The sequence below is a fragment of the Lepidochelys kempii genome, chromosome 7, assembly GCF_965140285.1.
Source record: "Lepidochelys kempii isolate rLepKem1 chromosome 7, rLepKem1.hap1, whole genome shotgun sequence".
Taxonomy (NCBI): Eukaryota; Metazoa; Chordata; order Testudines; family Cheloniidae; genus Lepidochelys; species Lepidochelys kempii.
Window position 1 is genome coordinate 125,965,579 of NC_136386.1, and position 23,532 is coordinate 125,989,110.

A 23,532-nucleotide genomic window follows, 5' to 3' on the forward strand; every position below is an offset into this window, starting at 1 on the left:
ATTACTGTCTTCCTTTTAAACAAAAACTAAAAAAAAAAAGGGTCATGGCTGTTGAAAATAGCAATTCCAGTCCAAATTAGCACTGGGAAGACCCCAGCCTTTGTTGCTCAATTTTATCCTACTTTTTCTACAGCAAGTTACAGTGGATCAGCATATTTGATTTGGGAGAAATGAAGTAAAGTAAAATGAAGTAAATAGCAGCCTAAATTGAGCTTGAGCACCCCTGAATTTTGAGGGTGTTCAAATCTGGAAGGCAGGTGCAAGATTCCCTTTCTGAATATTAGATAAATCTGGAAAAGAAAAGCCAATTTCTGTTTCTATGGCTTGGCCGTGGAAATCCTCCTACATGCCTATTACTGTACCTAAAGCTGCCCAGTGTCCTCTAGTAGAGCCTCCCCTCCCTTACTTTTCATTTTAACTTCTCCTGGTGGGGTCCACAGACCTCCGTTGCTAGGCTTCAGACAGAGAGGGGCACTGTCCGTTCAGTCCACCCAGTTCCTTCTTTGGGGGATGCCAGGTGAGGTCACACCAGCATCCCTCATCCAGCCCAGGGAAGTCTTTGAGGGTGATAGCTGGGCCAAAGCCTTCTACTCCTTGGGCAGACTTGTTCCCCATTCACAGCGCCCCACCCCCAAGCAGCCAGCTCCCCATTCACAGCAAGCTGCAGCGCATGGGGTCTCAGCTTCCCCACTCCTTCCCCCCCTTTCCCGTGGAGAGTGGCCAAGGGAATGCTGGGAAATGTAGTTCCTTCCCTGCTCCAGGGCTGGCTCTCTAGGCAGGGAGCTGGCCAAGGAACCACGGCTCCCAGGGCCCCATGGGTTCTTGGCGGGCTGGATGCCCGCTGCTCGCTCTCAGAGCCTCCGCTCGTGAGCGCTGCGAGGGGGAGGAAGCGAGTGTCATGGACCCCCCGGCCTGAGCTTGGGCCCGGCCCGATGGAGGCGTTGGCGCCATGGTAAATCCGGTCCTGGCTGGAGTCCTCAGCCTCCTACAGACACTGGCTCAGGGCCTTCCACAAGAGCCCGCCCGCTCGCCCGCCGGCCACCAGCCCCTGTGGTGCCGCTCCCAGACTGCGCGCGTGGAGCCCTTTTATAAGGACCAGGTGACAATAACGTATCGGCTGACCCCTTGCCCCACCTCCCTCAGGGCGGGAAGCAGCTACTTCACGAGGGGCTGGTCCCATCCTGCCTTCAAGGGACCCATGACCCTGCGACAATGGACCTTGCCAATGATCCGGTCTGGCAATTCCTATGTTCCTCGGCATTCCATTTTCCATCAGATTAGGACTACTCCAATTCATGTTGGTGGCTGAACCAGCTTCACTGGGGGGCCCATAAGGTGGTGGAAAGCTACTTTACCCTCGCACACAACACTCTTGATTCAGCACTGAGCACTGCTTGGCTGGACCAGAGAATCTGGTGGCCACAGGCCTCCTTAGTCACAGGACCAGTCTTCCTCCCATCCTGCTCTTAGCAACATTTCTCAGCTGCCTGTTTTCCCTGCTGTGTAGGGAACATGTCCCCAGCACTGTGCGGATTCAGCAACTTGCCTTCTTGGGCAGCAGAGAGATGTCCCCTTAAATGAATTACTTACCAACTTAGCCTGGGGGCCATGTTCTATCCTCCCACCCTGCAACTGCTGTGGGATTTAGCAAGGGCAGATCGGCCCAGTGCCTGTAACTTCTGCAGGGTTAGAGTCAGATGTCCAGATACAGTCCATTCTCTACAGTCCATTGACAGTGCCATGGCTCTTGGCATCTTTGCTATCTGACCCCCACCCCAGTCAATGCAGAGCAAGAATAAAGGAGGACAGCAGGTTTGCTGGTCAGCTCCCAGACTGTCACTCAGAGAGGGCAGATGCAGGTCAGAGCTAGCTGAACTCTGGGAGACTGAAATACAAACAAAACAGAGTCAGCTCCCTGAGGACTTGTAAAGTCCACAATCTGTAGCAATAATGAAACCAACAGAGCCACAGAGACAATGGTGAGGGGCCCAAGTGAGCTAAATCACAGGCTGAGGACCTGGGCGTTTTGGAGGTCCAGGCTGGGGTGAGATGTGTTGAAGGACCCATGTTCCCAGGATGGGGTCCAAGTTGGGTGAAACACACATTGAGGGAGCAAGGGCAGGGGGATGGGATGAAACACAAGCTGAGAGATCAGGGATTTGGAGGGTGGAGGTGGAAGAGACAGCAGAATGATGGTTTCTCCCCACAATCATAGACACGTAGAACAGAAAGGGTCATCTAGTTCAGTCTCTTGGGGATGATCCAGGTTTACTTTGTTCTGCCCAAGCACAACCGTGTTTGTCCAGGCTGTTCTTAAAAATTTCCAATGACAGGGATTCCACAACTTCCATTGGAAGCCTGTTCCAGAGCTTAACTCCCCTGAGCATTATAAAGATTTTCTTGTTATCTAACTTGAATCTCCCCTACTGTGGATTAAGCCCCTTACTTCTTGTCCTACCTTCAATGGACATGGAGAACAATTGATCACAGTCCTCTTTATAACAGCCTGTAACAATTTTGAATCCTCTTCCCTCAGTCTGCTTTTCTCAAGACTAAAGATTCACTTTTTAAAAAATCCTTCCTCATAGGTCAGGTTTTCTAAACTTTTCATCATTTTTGTTGCTTTCCTCTGGACTCTCTCCAAATTTGTCCACATCTTTCCTAAAGTGTGGGGCCTAGAATTGGACACAGAACTCCAGCTGAGGCCTCTCCAGTGCTGAGTATAGTGGGACAACTACCTCTCATATCTTACATACAATCTTCCTGTTACTATACTGCTGAAAATATTAGCCTTTTTTGCAACTGCATCACATTGTTGACTCATTCAATTTGTGACCTATTGTACCCCCCACAAATCCTTTTCAGCAATGCTACCGCCTAGCTCAGAGGTGGGCAAACTACGGCCCGTGGGACCCTCCTGCCCGGCCCCTGAGCTCCTGGCCCGTGAGGCTAGCCCCCAGCCCCTCCCCCACTGTTCCTCCACCCCTGCAGCCTCAGCTCACTGCGCTGCCAGCACAATGCTCTGGACGAGGGGGGGCTGCAGAGCCCGACCTGACCCGGTGCTCTGTGCTGCACAACGGCATGGCTGTAGCCTGGCCAGCCACCGGTGCTCCAGGCAGCACGGTAAGGGGGTAGGGGGGGTTGGATAGAGGACAGGAGAGTTCAAGAGGGTGCTCAGGGGGCGGGGGTGTGGACAGGGGTCAGGGCGGTCAGAGGACGGGGAACAGGGGGGATGAATGGGGGCAGGGGTTCCGGGGGGCAGTCAGGAAGAGAGGGAGGTTGGATGGGGCAGCTGAGGGCAGTCAGGGGCAAGGGTTCTGGGGGCAGTCAGGGGACAGAGAGAAGGGGTGATTGGATGGGGCAGGGGTCCTGGGAGGAATCATAGAATCATAGAATATCAGGGTTGGAAGGGACCTCAGGAGGTCATCTAGTCCAACCCCCTGCTCAAAGCAGGACCAAATCCCCAATTAAATCATCCCAGCCAGGGCTTTGTCAAGCCTGACCTTAAAAACTTCTAAGGAAGGAGATTCTACCACCTCCCTAGGTAACGCATTCCAGTGTTTCACCACCCTCCTAGTGAAAAAGTTTTTCCTAATATCCAACCTAAACCTCCCCCACTGCAACTTGAGACCATTACTCCTTGTCCTGTCCTCTTCCACCACTGAGAATAGTCTAGAACCATCCTCTTTGGAACCACCTCTCAGGTAGTTGAAAGCAGCTATCAAATCCCCCCTCATTCTTCTCTTCTGCAGACTAAACAATCCCAGTTCCCTCAACCTCTCCTCATAAGTCATGTGTTCCAGACCCCTAATCATTTTTGTTGCCCTTCGCTGGACTCTCTCCAATTTATCCACATCCTTCTTGTAGTGTGGGGCCCAAAACTGGACACAGTACTCCAGATGAGGCCTCACCAATGTCGAATAGAGGGGGACGATCACGTCCCTCGATCTGCTCGCTAAGACCCTACTTACACATCCCAAAATGCCATTGGCCTTCTTGGCAACAAGGGCACACTGCTGACTCATATCCAGCTTCTCGTCCACTCTCACCCCTAGGTCCTTTTCCGCAGAACTGCTGCCTAGCCATTCGGTCCCTAGTCTGTAGCTGTGCATTGGGTTCTTCTGTCCTAAGTGCAGGACCCTGCACTTATCCTTATTGAACCTCATCAGATTTCTTTTGGCCCGATCCTCCAATTTGTCTAGATCCCTCTGTATCCTATCCCTGCCTTCCAGCGTATCTACCACTCCTCCCAGTTTAGTATCATCCACAAATTTGCTGAGAGTGCAATCCACACCATCCTCCAGATCATTTATGAAGATATTGAACAAAACCGGCCCCAGGACTGACCCCTGGGGCACTCCACTTGACACCGGCTGCCAACTAGACATGGAGCCATTGATCACTACCCGTTGAGCCCGACAATCTAGCCAGCTTTCTACCCACCTTATAGTGCATTCATCCAGCCCATACTTCTTTAACTTGCTGACAAGAATACTGTGGGAGACCGTGTCAAAAGCGTTGCTGAAGTCAAGAAACAATACATCCACTGCTTTCCCTTCATCCACAGAACCAGTAATCTCATCATAAGGACCATCAGGAATGACAGGAGGGGTTGAATGGGACGGTGAGGAGCAGTCAAGGGCGGGGAGTCTGGGGGTGGTCAGGGGACAGGGGGTGGTGGATGGGGCAGGAGTCACGGGGGGGCCGTCAGGGGATGGGAACAGGGGGGGTTGGATGTGATAGAAGTCCTAGGAGGGCCGTCAGGGGGCAAGAAGCAGGGGGGTCAGATAGGGGTCAGGGGCCAGGCCACACCTGGCCATTTGGGGAGGCACAGCCTCCCCTAACTGGCCCTCCATACAATTTTGGAAACCTGATGTGGCCCTCAGGCCAAAAAGTTTGCCCTCCCCTGGCCTAGCTAGTTATTCCCCATTTTGTAGCTGTGCATTTGATTTTTCCCTCCTAAATGAAGTACTTTGCACTTGTCTTTATTGAATTTCAGCTTGCTGAATTCAGACCAATTCTCCTAATTGTCAAGGTCATTTTGAGTTCTAATCCTTTCCTCCAAAGTGCTTGCAACCCCTCCAGCTTGGTGAAGATGGAAGCAAAATAGGCATTAAACAGCTCCGCCTTTTTGATGTCTGTTGTTAGCTCTCCAACCCACTAAGTAGTGGATCTACATGTTCTTTAATCTTTCTCTTGCCCTGAATGGATTTACAAAGCCTCTTCTTATTGTCTTTTGTGTCCCTTGCTAGGTGTAACTCATGTTGTACCTTTCTGATTTTGTCCCTTCATGCCTGTGCTATTCTTTTCTATTCATCCTTAGCAATTACTGGTGGAAGAGGCACTGGGGTCCTACAGCACAAGGGCATGTCATGCCCCTGCCAGGTAAGATGAGGAGAATGCTTGCCTGGTACCTGGTTTGCAGCCACTTCATATCCGTCTGGGTTCATGGAGGGCAGGATGTGGATGCGTGTGTCCCAGATGAGCCGTGTGATCCGTTCGTTCCGCCGGCGATACTCCTCACACAGGAACTCAGAGAGCTGGAGCAGCAGCTCCCTGCCCAGAACCTCATTCCCATGCATGTTCCCAACATACTTGAACTCTGGCTCCACTGGGAAAAACAAGAGACACCATAAACAGTGACACCATAAACAGGGAGGGTGGGGGCTGAGATATGGTTGGAGCCAGATATTCCCCATGAACAGGGAGCCAACATTCAATGGAGCAACCCAGTGACACCTCTGAGCAGAACCAATGAATGACCCAAATGATTTGTGTTTGTACCGCATCTAGCAAATGGGGTCCTGGGCCAGGACGGGGGCTCCTAGGCACTCAGATAAGTAATAATGTTCTGTCTCATTTAATAAGTAAACTCACTAATCAATAACAACAGGTTTCAGAATAGTATCTGCATTCTTACACTGCCCAACCCCTCCACTGCCAAAGCGCAGCAGAAGTGGCCTCCCTAGGACCTACCCGAAAGCGTGGCCCACCACCGAGACACGGCCACTGCCACAGTAGAACACAGTGGTTGTTTAACAGCTGCTCAGCATCAGACTAGGACAAGAAATGCAGCATAACACATTGAACAGAGGGTCACTGCTCTAGTACAGGAGGGGAGGTGGGTGGGGTTGTCACTGTTCAGACACTGGGGTGGGGAGGGCAGGTGCAGGAGAGTTACGGCTCCAGAACTGGGGGGCACAACCATGGGGTGCTCTGAAGCTGGAGGGGGTGCAGGGGCATCACGACTTTGTTACAGAGGGGGAAGGGGAGTCACTGGCTCAAACTCCGTGAAGGGCAAGCTATTTGCACTGGTCTCTCCCTTGGCCCAGAACTCCCCTTCACTGTTTGTTCTCAGTGCTGCTTGCTGGCATGTCACATTCCTGACTTCACAAGCCTCAAGATGCTTTAAATTAAACTGCAGGATAAACTCACTCTCTCAGTCTTGGCCTACCCCCAGATTCTTTCCTATAAAGACGCATTGAAAGCAAGAGCTGCCCTATTAAACCTTCTAAGCTCCCTCTGGCAGGCTGGTGTGGGCCTGAGGAGGGTGGGACTCCGTCCCTGGAGCTCTCCACAGGCCGTTCTGTCGGCGTAATGACAGTAAGCTTATTGCATGAGTCCCCTGTTGAGAGCAGCCTGCCCTCAGCTCTCCAGTGTCCAGCTCTAGGGAGTGACACAGTGTCGGAGCTGAGCTCCACCGGGGGTGGGGTGGGGGGAGGGAACAGCACATGGGGGAACGTGGATTTATTAGCCAAGGACAGGGCCTGAATTGCACCAGATAGCTGGAGAGATACCAGAGCACCGGTGCCGTACATCCACATGAGTAAATGGGACACTGAACTCTACACTCTTTGGAATTTCCTAGTAGTCATCAGGGCCAGCTCCCACCCAGACCCTAAACTCAGCCAGACAGGGAAGGCAAAGGGTCTGATGAGAACCAGGCCAAGAGTCTAGGCCCGAGCCCCTTCTTCATCTCCTCCAGAGGCAGAGAACACAGCGTAGGGGGGAGGGGGCAGGGCAGCATCCCTCACCAGAGAGCAAAGTGCCCTGCACCCACCTCGAGCCCTTCTCCATTGGCGGTCAAGCAAATCGCTAGCAAGTTGTGCCTGGCTCTGCAGCCACGCCCTAGGATCTAATGGCTAAATACATCATATAAGGTGGATAGAGGGTTGGCTAGATTGTCAGGCTCAATGGGCAGTGATCAATGGTTCCATGTCTAGTTGGCAGCTGGTATCAAGTGGAGTGCCCCAAGGGTCAGCCCTGGGGCCAGTTTTGTTCAATATCTTCATAAATGATCTGGAGGATGGCATGGATTGCACCCTCAGCAAGTTTGCAGATGACATTAAACTGGGAGGAGAGGTAGATACGCTGGAGGGTAGGGATAGGATACAGAGGGCCCTAGACAAATTGGAGGATTGGGCCAAAAGAAATCTGATGAGGTTCAACAAGGACAAGTGCAGAGTCCTGCACTTAGGACGGAAGAATCCAATGCACCGCTACAGACTAGGGACCGAATGGCTAGGCAGCAGTTCTGCAGAAAAGGACCTAGGGGTTACAGTGGACGAGAAGCTGGATATGAGTCAACAGTGTGCCGTTGTTGCCAAGAAGGCCAATGGCATTTTGGGATGTATATGTAGGGGCACTGCCAGCAGATCGAGGGACGTGATTGTTCCCCTCTATTTGACACTAGTGAGGCCTCATCTGGAGTACTGTGTCCAGTTTTGGGCCCCACACTACAAGAAGGAGGGCAACAAAAATTATTAGGGGACTGGAACACATGACTTATGAGGAGAGGCTGAGGGAACTGGGAGTGTTTAGTCTGCGGAAGAGAAGAATGAGGGGGGATTTGATAGCTGCTTTCAACTACCTGAAAGAGGGTTCCAAAGAGGATGGCTCTAGACTGTTCTCAATGGTAGCAGATGACAGAACGAGGAGTAATGGTCTCAAGTTGCAGTGGGGGAGGTTTAGGTTGGATATTAGGAAAAACTTTTTCACTAGGAGGGTGGTGAAACACTGGAATGCGCTACCTAGGGAGGTGGTGGAATCTCTTTCCTTAGAAGTTTTTAAGGTCAGGCTTGACAAAGCCCTGGCTGGGATGATTTAGTTGGGGATTGGTCCTGCTTTGAGCAGGGGGTTGGACTAGATGACCTCCTGAGGTCCCTTGCAACTCTGATATTCTATGATTCTATGATCATAGAATCATAGAAACACAGGCCCTGAGTCTGTGGGTGCTCCAGGGCTGGAGGACCCACAGAAACAAGTTAGAGGGTGCTTAGTACCCACTGGCAGCCAGCTCTCCCCCCACTCATCACTTCCCACCCACTGGCGCCCTGCCAATCAACTCCTCCCCCTCCTTCTCAGCACCTTCCACCCTCTGTGGATCAGCTGTTCCGGCTTGCAGGAGGCGCTGGGAGGGAGGGAGGGAGGGAGAGGAGCGAGGGATAGGGTGTGTTTGGGGGAGGGGGCAGAACTGGGTGAGAAGAGACAGGGTAGGGGCATAGTGGGGGCAGGAAGAGGCTGGGCGGGGTGGGGATTCGGGGGAAGGGGTGGAGTGAGGGCAGGGCCTGGAGCTGAGCAGGGGTTGAGTACCCCAGGGAAACCTGAAAGCCGGTGCCTGTGCATAGAAATGTAGGGCTGGACAGGACCTTGGGAGCACAAGCCCAGCCCCCTGCACTAAGGAAGGACCAAGTATAGCTGGACCATCCCAGAGAGGTGTTAGTCCAACCTGTTCTTAAAAACGTCCAGCGACAGGGAAGCCTTATAAGGATATTCCTAATACAGTAGAACCTCAGTGTTACAAATGCCTCGGGAATGGAGGTTGTTCGTAACTCTGAAACATTCATAGCTCTGAACAAAATGTACTGGTTGTTCTTTTAAAAGTTTACAACTGAACATTGACTTAATAAAGCTTTGAAACTTTACTGTGCAGAAGAAAAATACCGCTTTTAACCATCTTAATTTAAATGAAACAAGCACAGAAACAGTTTCTTTCCTTGTCAAATCTTTTTTTTAAACTTTCCCTTTATTTTTTTAGTAGTTTATCTTTAACATAGTACTGTACCGTATATGGTTTTTGGGGGGAATGTGGGGGGAGGGCATGTCTTTGCTGCTGTCTGATTGGGTGCTTCTGGTTCCAAATGCAGCGAGAGGTTGACTGGTCAGTTCGTAACTGGTGTTCATAACTCTGAGGTTCTAGTGTATCTAACCTAAATCTCCCTGGCTGCAGATTAAATCCATTACTTGTCCTTGTCCTACCTTCAGTGGGCCTGAAGAACACTCAATCCCCGTCTCCTTTATTACAGCCCCTGACATACATGAAGGATGTTCTCATGTCCCCCTCAGTCTGCTTTTTGCAAGACTCAACATGTCCAGGTTTTTTAACCTTTCCCCCTAGATCAGGTTTTCTAAACCTCTGATAATTTTTGTTGCTCCCCTCTGGACTCTCACCAGTTTGTCCACATCTTTCCTGAAGTGTGCTGCCCAGTACTGGCCATAGAACTCCAGCTGAAGCCTCACCAGTGCCAAGTAGAGAGGGACAATTACCTCCCATGTGTTGTATATGACACTCCTATTAGCCGTTTTCATAACTTCTTCACATTGTTGGCTCATATTCAATTTGTGATCCACTGTGACCCCAGATCCTTGTCACCAGCACTGCCACCCAGCCAATTATTCCACATTTTGTAGTTGTGCATTTGATTTTTCCTTCCTAAGTGAAGTACTTTGCACTTGTCTTGACTGAATTTCAGCCTGCTGATTTCAGACCAATTCTCTAATTTGTCAAAGTCATTTTGAATTCTAATCCTGTCTTCCAATGTGCAGCCATTAGAAATACAAGACTCACTGTGGACATGGAGGCTTAATTCACTGACTCTCAGGACCAGGGCCATCTCCCTGCCACTCCCAGGCTGAGGCTGGATTGTCAGGGCAATCGGAGCTCTAGTGATTGCAGAGCTGAGTCACCATAAACTTCTCAATAGTTCCCCCACCCTCCCCCGGGTATCTCTGCACTTCAGTTAAAAACCCACAGCTGGCCTGTGCCAGCTGACTCAGGCTTGTAGGGCTCAGGCTAAGGGGCTGTTTAACTGTGGTGTAGACATTCAGGCTTAGGCCTGGTTCCCCTGCATGTGCACTAGGGCATATGCAGAGTTCACCCCTAGCAGTCTAAAAGGTTAGAGCAGGGTAGTAAGTAGTTATGAGGCCATCAGTGTTAGAAGACTGTTTCCTGGTAAGGGCCAAGCTGTTGTTTGCTTGAGAGTGCAAGTACCTCACTGTCACTGCCCACGCCCCAGAGGAGGTGCTGCTGGGCTCCTGAGGGTGGATGCAGCATCCCCTGCTTGATTTCACCAGCTGCAAAGAAGTAGGCATGAAGCACAGGCTGTGATTGCCCTCTCCCCGACACCTTGGACTTCCTTGAGTCAGAAGACGGACAGCCTCTCACCCAGAGGAGAGGTTGCCTTCCCCCCACTCCAGCAGGTTCTGCTCACTTGGGGCAGCCAATCCAATCTAAATTGGATGGGTTTTGTCTGCAAAGCAGAGAAAGCACCTGTGACCCTAATAACGCCTCAGTGCCAAACAGTGGCAAAGGGCTCACTGTTCTGTAACAGCAATTCCTATCAAGCCTGACAAAGATATTACACCCGACACGCTGCTTTCACAGTATTGATCCAAAACGGGTCGTGTGAGGTATCTAATAAAAGTTTATGTCATGCTGATCCTCAGAACCATGCCAGGATGTGCAGATGGATGCTATTTAAGAAGTTCGGTATATTTACTAAACACACGTTTTAAACTCCAAATCAAGGCAGGGATGACAAACAGGTTTTGAGACAAAGGAAGCTGATTCACCTGTCTCACGCTCAGCTATGTAAATTAAGCATTGTAAGCCAATACAATGGAAGCCCATTTTTGCATATGGAGTCAACAGGAGAACACAAAGACAACTTGGAATCAGCAGCCCAGGAAAGAGTTATTGGGGGTCATCCTGACTCAGGGGACAAAAACAGTGGACTTTGGGATAGAAGAGAAAGGCAAAGAGACATATTTTTCATCCTTCACTGAGAAAGCAAAAAAGGACAATGCTTCTGCATTCACAAAAGTTGGACCCTAGCCATGTTGGTTAGTAATGGCGGGAGATTGCTTTAGGTGAGAAACTGCTTTAGACAAAGATTTTTAAGTCAAGTTTAAACTCTAAGAAGCAGGTAATACTTGTTGTTTTTTATGTAACCTATTCTTCTTGTTAGCCTTACTCACCATTTCTTAACTTTTTGGTGGTAATCTGATGATTGTTTTCACTATACATATATCTCAGTGCTGTGATGTTATAAGGACCTGAGCATGAAATGTTGTAGCTGGTTTGGCTTCCCTGGCTTCTCCCCACAACAGTCCCTCTGCTCAGCACCGGTGGGCCACAGTGAAGGAGATGGGAGAGAGCTCTGCACCAATTCACAGCCCTCTGTATGTCAAGGCTGATCAGACTCAGTGTAGGACTTCAGCCCCTCACCATGGCCTGTCCCCGCCCTCCCATCATAGGCAACGCAAGCCTAGCCCAGTGCCCTGTGGAGGGGCTCGGCCAGTCCATCCCATCACAGACTCTGCCAGCCAGCATGGTGGTGGGGGGCGACCTTGTCTTTCCTCCCTCCCATCACAGATCACCTCTGCCTAGCACAGAGCCCTGGGTGGGTCAGGGTGGTGTGAAAAACTGCCAATTACTAACTGGGGCAGTAAAATGGAGGGGCCCGATGGGAATTCTAGCTGGTGCCTTCATCATTAAATTTACTTGGATTTAAAACTCAGAGTCCCATTTAATGTGCCTGACTGGGCTAAGGCTCCTGCCCATGTGCACTGGGCCATGTGCAGAGGTAACCTCTAGCTTTATCCGTGGCCATAGGGTTTTGGGTCCCTGTCAACCCCCATGGCTGCTGCACCCTGTCTCCCTGGTTATGGGGCCTACTCACTCACTTGCTGAAGTGGGCATTGTGTGCCTACAATTACGGTATGGGCCATCTTGACCACTGAACATGGAGGCTACTGAGCATAGCACAGTCTAGGGCCGTCAGGAAAGCTTCAGATCCCCGTCTGACAGTGACTTCCCTGGAGGAAGCAGTCTGGCCCCATAACCTGTACCATGTAGGACGATTTGTGGGATGTGGTTTGGCATGGCACAGACTGCAGCCTGTATAGGTACAGGGCCCCCCCAGGAACCTCCTCTCATTCAGTACTTACAGGGTTCATGGATTCCAGGGTTGTCACTGAATTCCACGACGTAGAGATGTCTCCCCTGGACACTGCGGCCAATAGTGTAAATCCTGGTGATATCGGGACACTCGTTGTGCACATTGAACAGGGCCTCCACCAGCTGCTCATAGCGGTGGTGGAAAAAGTTCACAGAGGCTGCCACTTCAATCAGAAGCAGGAATCTCACAAAAGGCCAGAGCAACTGAGACATCCTTAGCGCTGGGATTAACTCAGATCTCAGAGCTCCCTTCCTGACAGGAACTAAAGTGCAAACTCAAACCAGCTCTCTCCAGTTTCACAGCCAAGTGCCAGCCCACTGCACCTGCAGGGTGGTGGGGGCTGGAGTTGGGGAAAGAGTCTCTGGAACTGGGCTGCGAATGCCCCCGCACAGCTTGGAATGCTTTCCAGCTCTGAGCTTTAGCATCAGGGCTCCCACCCGCCCCAGAATCACTACAGAGCCAGCTCTGTGTTTGGAAAGTTTCACTGATTCCTGTTCATTTATTAACTGGATGGTAAACAGGGCCCTGAAGCCACGGACTGTCACCGCAGGAGAAGCACAGGGCTGGACAGCTGGCTGCTGTGGGGTTCGGGAGCCACAGAGGCTCCACAGCTGCCATATCTGTTGGCTTGCAAAGCAAGAAAGAGAACAGAAGAGGGACACCAAATGCAAGAGGAGCCCTTCAGAAACCAGAGGAACGGGACATCGGGGGGAGCAGAGACTTGGCCTTCACAGCACTTGCCAGCAAGGATACCCAGCTCTTCTCAGCTCTGGGTCCCAACGCACTTTACCAAGGACAGGTTGGTATCACTGTACCCTATTTCATGGGGAGGAAACACCGGCCAGCAAATGGGGGCTAGAGCTGAGCCCAGAGCCAGCATTCCCCAAACTCCAGCCACCGCCTGTGCCACCTCCTTAGTAACCAGAGCAGCCAAAACACTGGCTCAGACAAACCAACCCACCAAAGCCAGAGTATTGGAGGCCAAGAAGAATCTGCCAGCCAGGAGCGGGGCTCCATGCCCCGCCCTCCCCATCGTGACGTGAGATGCTGTGCCCATCAATCCCAGTGGAGACGCCTGCTCCCCCAGCCCCTGCTCACGGTGCAGAGTGGGGCAGTTCAGAGCTAAGCGCTGTTTCAGTCCCAGGTTTATAACTTCTGCCCCTGAGGAGCTGCTGACCCTCCCTGCTCCCCATGTCCCAGAGCAAAATGCCTGTATTGGTCAGGAGCAGACAACACAAGGAAACTTGAGCACCATCGGGGCACTCCTTAAGAAAGGATCCCTCACGTAACCTATTCCCCACGCCCCTCCACTCCATAAACCACCTGTCCCCCCACCCCTTGGGGAATGGGTGCTGTGCAGCACCCATTCCCCACACCCTGGAGAAGGGGGTCCATGCGGCACCCTTCTGGGCTCCATTTCCTCCATCATTCTGCAAGGATTTTCCAGGTAAGGGCAGCACGATTCTGAGGAAAGGCTGTTTATTACTACTAAAGCAAGTATTGGAGGCTAATAGGCAAATCAGGGACAGACAGGTCTATGCGCAGCCTGTAGCATCGAGAGGCGAGAGTATCCTCCTACCCACAGCCGCCATTAGAAATTCGTTTGGCTGGGTCAGTCCTGCCACATCCCCTGCTCACTGAATCCCTCCACTCAAAATAAACTTCCTGACCCTGCTGAGCACTGTTCTGCACCAGCCTCTAGATCTTGTTCCACATCACACCCTACCCTCACCCACTTCACTGCACTAGGCCAGTGTATCCTTTGTCTGCCCCTGTCTTGGTGCTTTCTCCCATGCCAGCCCCCACCCCCAGGTTCCCAGTCCAAGGCACCAGGCCCCCACCCCATGCCTCATTTAAGGCCCCATTCTATGGAAAGAGCAAATCCTTAAAACTCACAATGACTCATTTTGGGGAGGCACAGATATACAAGGAAAAGGAATAAATATACATTTAACAATATATTAACCCCCTTCTTCTACCCCCAATTTAACTCCTTGCCCCCCGAGTCTCATCTTCTGTCTCTGGAGGTGATACACTCTCAGGAGCAGGAACTCTCTCCAGTTGTGTTTTGTACAGGTGCTAAATACATCAGATAAGAAATGGTGCAGCAGGCACCAGCCTCTGTTAATGCTTGCAGGAAAAAAGCAAAAGGCATAACACTTGGAAAGGGCTTTGAGGAATTCTGTAGGTACAGATGGTAGGTGCCCCAGGGCTGAAGAGAGTGAAAGGAGGAAACTGGTGTAACCTCTGAGCACTAGTGGGCTGCACTGGCTTTTGGCAGGGAAGGTGCACTCAGAGGGGGTGGCAGATTTCTTGTGTAGGATGGTGTTACTCAGCCATTGGAGCACTGTATCGTGGGCTTAATGAGATACTGTAACACCTGGGCACGAGCCCCTCCCTCCACCATACCCTCACAGCTCTGCTATTCACAGGTGGCCTGTGACTGATGCTGTAAGAGGAAGGAGCCTGGGGCCCTAATGGTGGAAAACATGCCAAGATTGCTCTGGGCACTGGTGGTTTGGTAAATCTCCCTTCTGGCCCTAAGGAAATAATGGGACACAGAAAGAACTCACAGTAAGTTTACAGGGGAAACGAACCAGAAGCAGTAAATTGGGGGAAGGTGAGTAGCAGGTGGTACTGGTCTTTGTTAACACCTGCAAATAGGGCAAACAAGTTAATTAAGTTTACAGCAGATACCAAATGAGTTGCAAACACCAGTGAGGACAGTGAAACAACACAAAGAGCTCTAGGTGTTAGAAACAGGGACAGGAAAGAAAATGAGACTTACTTTGGAAACAATGCAGCTACTACAGCTGGCAACATTTATCCAAACCCTAGAAATTCAGAGAGGGAAAAACTGGGAGGCAATGATAGTGACGAGTGAGGGTAGGAATCTGCAATATGAGAGTGCAGCAAGAGAAACAAAAAAGCCAACATGATCCAGGTTTCACAAGCAAAGGCCTCAGGTCACAGGACAGGAAGAGGATGGTCTCTCTATACACAGCCTGGAAGACTCCACCTGGAAGATTATTTGCAATTCTGAGCATCTTGTTACCAGAGAGATATTGGCAAAACTGGAGGAATTTTCAGGGAAGAACCACAAAAATGAGCTGGGGCTGGAGGGAAAGATTCAGTAGAGAAAGATTAAAAGAGCTAAATATATTTGACTTGGCTAAGTGACAATTTTTTGAGGTGGTGGGGCAGGGGGACGCTGACATATCTACAAATAGTGGCCATGCATAAACATTACAGGTGGAGAGGGCTGATTTAGGATACAATCGAAGGGGACATGATTATGAAGAATTGGATCAAACTGAACAACAGAAAATTTAATTTGAAGCTCAGGAGAATCTTCCTGATGGTGAGACACCTCAAGCTGGGTTGTTGAGGGGATGGGACAGGAGCCCCACCACTCACTGGGAGGCAGATGGATCCAGCTGGAGAACTGTCTGCCAGGAGATGCGGTGGGAACCCCACCACTGGGATGTTTAAAACTGGACTAGGAAAGACCCTAGAAAACATGCAATGCAGAAAAATCCTTCCTGGCACTTTTCCATCTCATTCCAAAAATAAAATGACTCTCCTCTTCCTCATTATGGCCATTTTCCCACCCTCTGGAAAAGAGTGAGGAAACTCCACGGGTGTCGATCAACAAGTCTTGATTTTAAGAAGGATACTAAAATTTATATGTGTGTAAAATGAAAAATCTGGTGCAGCAGGGCTGGGCAGGAGAGCTAGGGATTCAGACTGGTGTCAAGGAAAGTGTGTGACCGCCGTGAGGAGGGCGCAGACCTTCTGGCCTCAGCACATGCCCCAAAGCCCTGTGGGGCACACACCCAGCAGCCCCTCAAGGCTCCGGCACCTGCCCCGCAGCACTCGCACATGCCAGCTGCCCCAGCAGAATTCTGGGTCTGGGGTGCGATCTGGTGCTCAGTGCAGGGAGCAAGGCATAAGAAACACTGGGTAGTGTCAGCATTACAAATCAGTGTTTTCAGAATGGGAGTGAAGGCCCAAGCAGTCAGAATCTGCCATCCTGTACTGTTCCCACTGCCATGTCATCTGCCCCAGACAAGAGACTCCAGTAACTCAGCCTGTTCTACTAGGTTTTAACGATAGGCCAAGGGAAGCATTTGCAGCCAGTGGCTGCATTGGGAGGTTGTTGGACTTGGGAGTGGGGAGTAAGTGGGGTTGTTTTAAGTCAGTAGCTAGGGGACAGGATGGTGCTGGAAGGCTGGGCACCTACCCAGCCTTTAGCCCTGCATGAGTCTCATTCTGTTCTACTGCTGTGAAGTTTCTACTGCTGTGAAGTTTCAAGCCTGACCTTTGTGTGAAGGGTAGAAGGTGATCAGCTGGTGGAATTTATCCGGCCTGAAGGCAGCAGAGTCTGATTGTGTTGCAGGTCCCTGCTGCAGCCTGGAAAGTTATAAAGTCCAACTCAGGAAGCCTGCCTGGAAAGAGGTTGCTCAAAATTGGAGCCAGGAGTCACAAAGCTAGGGAGGCCTTGCATACACTGGGCTAAATTCAGCCCAGGTTCTCTGCTGACTCCCACGCAAGAGCTGGGGAAACACCCTACAGGGAGAGACTTGAGGAGCTCAGTCTGTTTCATTTTCCCAAAAGAAGAGCAAGAGCCAAGAGGTGACACGATTACAGTGTAGAAGTAAATTCACAAGGAGAAAATACTGGGGACTAACAAGCTCTTTCACCTCAAGGAGAGAGGCAGAATAAGAACTAACAACTAGATGCTGAAGCCCGTCAGTTAGAAATGAGGCACCAGTTTTTAAAAGGGTGATTAACCATTGGAACAAACTATACAGGAAGGGGTGGGTTCTTCATCTCTTGGAGTCTTCAGATCCAGACCGGAGGCCTTTCTGTAAGATACACTTTAATCAGGCTCCAGTTCCTGAGCTGGATGCAGGGCTAACTAGTGAACCTCTTTGACCTGTGCTATATAGGAAGTTTGGCCTGAAAGCCTATGACTCTGTGGTTTGGGGCAGATTTCCCTAAGCAGAAAGTCCTTGAAGGTCAGAGCAGGGGGAAATGGCCAGTACAGAGAGCACTGCAGGCCACCTCCAGCCCACGGCATAGAAAGTGATGGCCTGGAAAGAAGTAGGCTGGTGGGAAATATACAGATTCAGTGCATTCTCTATACAGCCTTGGCTCCTATGGGGATGCCAGATGAAAATTGCCTCTCTCAGTAGTGACCATCTCAAGTCCTCAAATATCCTAGATCTGGCTCCCAGGAATCATGAGATGAGCTTAACAAATAATAAAATTAAAAAAAAAAACCCCACACATTTAGGGTTCTTTTTCTTTGCCTTCTGAGCCTTTAGGGTTCATTCAGGCAACGTTTCTCCACAACCATCAGGGCTAGAAACTTGCTTTTTTGAAAGAAAAGAAAAGAAATCTGAGCTTCTCACCTAATCACAATTCCAAGAGCTGGGTTTTAAAAAAGAGAGACTCGCAATTAAATCATGAGAACTGGCAACACTGGTTCTCCAACAGAGACCCCAAGACATCTGTCCGATCTCCCTTGGCATGATTCCCTACTAGGACAGAAGGGGCCAGTCTTGGATGGGGCATTCAATTACCCCTCTCCCCACACCAGCTTCAATTAATCTAGCTCATCAACTCAGAATTTCCTGACATTTGGCAATTCCAACTCCCTAGCCATCGGGCAAAACTCACTTACAGCCGTCACTTACCAGAACTGAGGGCTGCCCACTCAGAGGTGAAGTGTTACTGCTGACCTGAGAAGAGGGAGAGGACTAGACTGCAGGCTGGGGCAGACTCTCCATCCCATTCTGACAGCAAGAAGGGGCTGTTAGCCCAGTGGAAATGGCTCCGTGCAGAAGGAGGTTCCCTAGACAATGCAGACTTGGTGGAAGGAAATGGGATGTGTCAGAGTCACTATTCTCAGCTGGAGCAGCCCTGATCATGTACTTCATTTACAGGGCAAACTTTCCATTGTATTCTCCCATTCCAGCGCTGAGTTCAGAATGAAGACTCTGGCCCTGGGACCATTCCAGGGTCTCAGTGTATTTGTAGATGACAGAAAAATACGTAGTGTGGTAAATAATGAAGGTGCCATGCCAGTTATACAGACCAACTGGATCGGCTGGTAAGCTGGGCCTTTTGATACGGCCAGATGCAAGGTTATATCTGGATGTAAAGGGCAAGGGGAGAAGGTTGCAGAACCTGGTCTCAAGCCTGAGTCAGAGTGGCTACATGGCTATTTTTAGCGCCACAGCACAAGGCCCTCGAGCCCAAGTCAGTTGACCTGGGCTCTGAGACTCACTGTCACAGAGAGTTTTTTTTGCTGTGTAAACATACCCTTAGTGGTCATGGTAGATAAACCGAATGTGGGCACCCAACATGATGCTGTAGCTAAGAGGGTGAATGTAATCCTTGGATTTATAAAGAGGGTAATAACAAGCAGGAGTAGGGGTGAGGTCTTACCTCTGTATACAGCATGTCAATGCTTCAAAAAAAGGATGTTCAGATATTGGAAAGTATTCAATAAAGAGCGACAAAAACGCCCTGAGGTCTAGAAAAGCTGCCTTAGAGTGAGTCTAGAGTAGCTCTATTTAGTTTATCCAAGAGAAGGTTCAGAGGTGACTTTATGATGGTCTACAAGTACCTACAAGGGGGAAGAGATTTCTGACAGTAAATGAGGCATAATGAGATCAGTGGATGGAAGCTGAAGCTAGACAAATTCAGACTAGAAATAAGGTGCAGATTTTGCACAGTGAGAGTAACTGACCATTAGTACAATGTACCTACGGTTGTGGTGGGTTCTCCATCACTTAATGTTGATGCAAGACTGGATACCTTTCTAAAAAAATATGCTCTAGCTCAAACAGAAGTTATGGGTTTGATGCTGAAATTACTGGGTGAGATTCTCAGGTCTGTGTTATGCAGGAGGCCAGACTAGATGATCTGAGTGGACCATTCCGGCCTTAAACTCTATACATCTCTGTCTGCTGAAAGGAGGTTGTGCCGATCAGGATAAAGCTCCCTCCATCTGATTCCCCTCCACAGCTCTACTTGGGGACTAAGTAGAGACCTTTATTAGCCAACCCTTTACCCCACAGCACTGGCTTTGGGGAATCTCCTTTTCTTTTTGCCTGCAAAGCTGTGGGATCACTATCATGGGAGGAGATTTGCAACTGGCTCCTTTTGATGTATGACGACGCCTCACAGTGTTTTCTGCTTGTTATCGAAGTTGAGTCCCAGCTTCCACTCCAGTTCTTTAGCAAAAAGTGGGAAGAATGACCTCACAGGAGGCTGAAATCTGATCAGTTGCTATCCCATACTAAAGGCTAGAAAATAGGCTGGTGTCTACATTTGGGAGGGGCTGGAAGGTGTGGGGGCTTGAGGTTGAGATGGTAAGTCTAAGCAGGGGGAAAGGAAAAAATTTTCAGATTGTGACTAATTTTCATGCACGTCGCAAACACAAAGCATGAATCAATTAATCAGTATTTGCATGTTTCAGTTTACAATGCTGCCATGTGTCTTTTAAAGGAACATGATCTACTAAACACCCTTCCCTGAAGCCTAGATTTCTGTGTGATTAGCATTGCCAGAGAGATGGTCCCGCTGGAATCTTGTAGGTGTGCTGTAGGGTCCAGTGTCCAGGGAACCCTGCCTGCAGGTACAATATAAATCTCAGCTGTTTGCAAATGATCCTTGCCCAATGTGAGTTATTCCTGGAGAGATCAGTGGTGTCTGGCTAAGAATGTGTGTGGCCAGATAGACAGGTCCCTTACATCAGACTCAATCTGGACAGGGGCCTGCTATGGGCCAGTGATAAATTCTGGAAGGTGGTGAGAGAAGAGGTTTCCTTTCATATATACAGCAATCTTCTGTGGAAGGAACATTTTGCCTCCTAGTATTTCAGGTCTGTTGCCAGGGCTCAGCCAAGGCTGCTGGCCTCCTCCAGACACAACATCTTCTGTTCCTTCTCCCTCACATCTGCTTGTCCCATATTGGTGTCCAGCTGTGTGGCCAGCTAAGCAGTGGGCAGCTGGGATCCAGAAGGTTTTGCATGATAGGCAGAGCTAGGACACAGCATGCTCCTGAGGAGCTGAAGGCGGCCAAGGGCAGCAAGCTTGGTTTGTGCTGGTGCAGATGCCCTGCTCAGACAGGCTCTGAGCAGCTGTGGGGACCGTCTCCCAAGGAAAGGAAATAGATCTCTGCACAGTGCAATAGCTTCCTGCGTAACCCTGAGATTAGCCCCACAGCCAGCTTGGTGCTTCCAAGTCACAGCAGTTCCCTCAGGGATTACTGCTGTCTCTGTCTAAGCAAGACCAAAAAGAACAAGCAGCAAAGGGAGCCGAAAAGCTGCGGCTTCATGTGATCCATTCAAGAAGGGACCCCAGCAAGATATACCTCCACAGAGAAGAGGAGCCTGTGGTATCCCAGCATCCATCAGTGCAGGTGTGAGCCAGAGGAGAAGATTGAATGCCCTTGTACAGGCAGTAGCTTCAGTGAAAGGCAGGAGGGACTCTGCTGGATAAGACTGGCTCTGCAGGTGACCTCAGAACTCTGTATGACAGCTGGTGTGGCAGAGGCCCATTACAGCCTCCACTGCGGGATTTGCCCCTCCCTAAATGAGTCCCTTCTGCAGGCACTTCGGTTTGTGGAAGGTAAGCCAGCCAAGCAGGAGCACAGCCACCAACACGAGAGAGCAGAACACCATGAGCCCCACATAACTGGCATGGGAGAGAGGGCGTGTCGGGGGCTTCTCTGCAGGGATCATGTTTGTCAGGTTCAGCATGTAGCCCAGAGTCCAGCCTGCGTCACTGCTGCCAATCTGGAAAAGAGGACAAGACCTGAATTACCTATCAGGACTAAGGAATGTACAGGGAGTGGGTTGGTATGGACAAGAGAGACTCAGAGGGTCAGGTCTCTTCTAGGGGCGGTGGTATGGGGCAAGGTGTCTATGTGTGTGGGAGGGGGCAGGGTGGAGGTGGTGTCACAAGTGTTGTAGCCCAACAGAGAGGGGGTGGTATATAGGGTGTGGGTGTCACATGCATAGCCCTCCCTATCTAGAAACTCTCTGCACATGTGAAGTTACCTTTCCAAGGAACTGGATGCTTTGCCATTTCTCTGTAGTGAATCCATAGCCATTCTCCAGGAGGGAGAGGATGTAGGTCCCGGAGAAACAATATTCACTCAGGTACTTCTCTTTTATCTTGGGAAATTCTGCCTTTACCTGGAGCAAGACAAAGACGTCACTTGCTTACTGCTCCACATGGTTACCACAGGCCTGGCTTGCACCACAGACCTCTCTCCAGGTGCTGGTAGCATCTGCCCACTCCATCGTTAGCATTAATCTAGATTCTAGCAGCGCCAGATGTTTCAGAAGTTCTCCCCTAGCACTGGATGAATGGTGGGAAGTATTTATGTATGTGTGGGCCTCTCCTAACAGCTTCTCACCAGTAGAGATGTCACTTAGCCAAAAGCGGAGCAGGAAAGGACTCCTCCAGACACCACAGCAAGCAGCGCCAGAGTGCAGGAGAAGGTACGTGTGCTGTAAATTGGCATAGGGAGGATTCCGCACAATGGCAAGTCTAGACGTTCCCTAGAAACGGTTTGTGAGGGGGAAGTACACCTGCTGCCTGGCTCCCACACACAGCCATCACCACCAGGGCTCATCCCTGACTCCTGGGTGCTATCGCAGAGCAAGAGCCTCATGCTGCTGCAGCCGGTCACTCTCTTACCTCGTGCCAAGGTCTGGAGCAGAATCTTTCCACGGTGCTTGTCACTTTGTCCAGGGGGACTGGGTTCTTCTCTGTCGTCAGGTTTAAAAAGTTCATCACAAAGTAGAAAGCAGAAAATGCCTGGAAGGGGAGAAAATTTTAAAACTGCTTAGCCTTAGTATGGAAAGCAGAGTCCAAATCCAAGCAATGAAACTCCAGAGCAAGGGGCTCCCTCTTTGAATCCAAAGTGTTTGTGTAAACAGAAATCCCAGCACACGGGCGCATTCCAGCTTGCATAGGGCTCCATGAACATGCCCATGGGCTGCACATCTGGGTGTCTGGGGAGAGGGTTTTGCAGCTGGCTGGGTCAGGATTATAGGTGCCAAGTATTCACACTCTCATGGGGGTGGAGCAAAGGATCACTGCCTCCTATTATAGGTGAGGTTGGTAGCACTGCCTATTGTTATGTTTGCATGACATTTCCCATTATAAGAGCCTCTTTTCAGTTGCTTATAACTTTGTCAAACTTGAGAGTCCCACACTGAGTTTCTACCTCAAGCTACTGTGTTGCGGGGGAGGGTGTTTGTTTTGTTTTTTGAAGTTTCAGGCAAAATGTTTCAGCTGTTTCTAAGAATTAATTTCGGGAAAAATAGAGTGTTTTCTGATGTTAAAAAACTCTGGTAACTGTTTCCTTGAGAAGCAATAGCAATTAGCAGCTAAAATTTCCAAAGATTCTGTGCACACTGAGCATGTTTCCTCCCCTCACAGTTCCTCCATGTGTCAGACTGTGCATGCACCATCCCCACAGAACAACTGAGTATGTTCAAATCAGGGCTACAGGGGTGAAGCCAGACTTTTCCTGCAATTACAGTTCCTGGCTGCTGTGGGCCAGCCCAAGGTGGGCACTGAGAGCAAGAAGCCTGTCTCTTCTCTGCTCTCAATTACTCTCCTAATGGTGCCCAGGCAGCATGGAGGAGGAAACCACGATTTAAAAGCAGAGAAGACAAGAGCCAGACTTGTGGGAGGGGAAAGGCATAGATTGTGACAGGGAGCCTGGGGAACTGGGACTGGAGAGGGGAAAGAGAGAGAAACTGGGAATGGGAGCTGGGGAGAGACCAGGACTGGGAACCAGGGGAGGGAGGGAGACTAGTAGAGAGCAGGGGAGTGGAGAATGCGACTGCCTGGGCAAGGAAACTGGTAGTGAGAACTGTCTGGGAGGGTGTGGAGGCCGGGATTGTTGGGCAAGACAACTGAGACTGGGAGACTGTGTGGGGTGGTGGGAAAGACAGATCGGACGAGAAGCTGGGGCGTGGGGACTGGGATTGGCTGGGCAAAGAGACAGGGACTGATGGTGGAGGGGGGAGACTGGGACTCTGGAGGGCAAGAAGAGTGGGATGGGGATGAGACGTCTGAGAAGTGGAGACTGGACTGAGTAGTTAAGGAGAATAGGAATGGGATGAAGAGCTGGGGGTGGGAGAGAAAGAGAACTGAGTCAGGTTAGAAGGGACATGGCAGAAGGGGTCTATGTCCCACGCACAACACAGCTCAGACTGGTTAGTGATCATGGCAGCTAAGAGTGCATTGGCCCTGGC

General features: G+C 50.3%; 2 protein-coding genes across 8 annotated transcripts in view; both read right to left on the reverse strand.

Annotated features, from left to right (window-relative positions):
• The window catches only part of CPN1 (carboxypeptidase N subunit 1), a 46,320-nt gene extending 33,671 nt beyond the window's left edge, over positions 1-12,649 (reverse strand). The window contains exons 1-2 of one of the 5 annotated variants that reach the window (XM_073354705.2): positions 12,229-12,649; positions 5,415-5,611 (exon numbers count right to left, since the gene is read on the reverse strand). In XM_073354705.2, the coding sequence (XP_073210806.1) occupies positions 5,415-5,611; positions 12,229-12,451 (420 nt within the window). In that variant the 5' untranslated portion in view covers positions 12,452-12,649. The remainder of the gene's footprint in view (positions 1-5,414; positions 5,612-12,228) is intronic. The other 4 variants (XM_073354703.2, XM_073354700.2, XM_073354704.2 and 1 more) reach the window with 4 other exon arrangements.
• Positions 12,650-13,701: 1,052 nt separating this feature from the next.
• Positions 13,702-23,532, reverse strand: part of ENTPD1 (ectonucleoside triphosphate diphosphohydrolase 1) — a 77,542-nt gene continuing 67,711 nt past the window's right edge. For all 3 annotated transcript variants that reach the window (XM_073354698.1, XM_073354696.1, XM_073354697.1), the window contains exons 8-10: positions 21,962-22,081; positions 21,316-21,453; positions 13,702-21,051 (exon numbers count right to left, since the gene is read on the reverse strand). In XM_073354698.1, the coding sequence (XP_073210799.1) occupies positions 20,845-21,051; positions 21,316-21,453; positions 21,962-22,081 (465 nt within the window). In that variant the 3' untranslated portion in view covers positions 13,702-20,844. The remainder of the gene's footprint in view (positions 21,052-21,315; positions 21,454-21,961; positions 22,082-23,532) is intronic.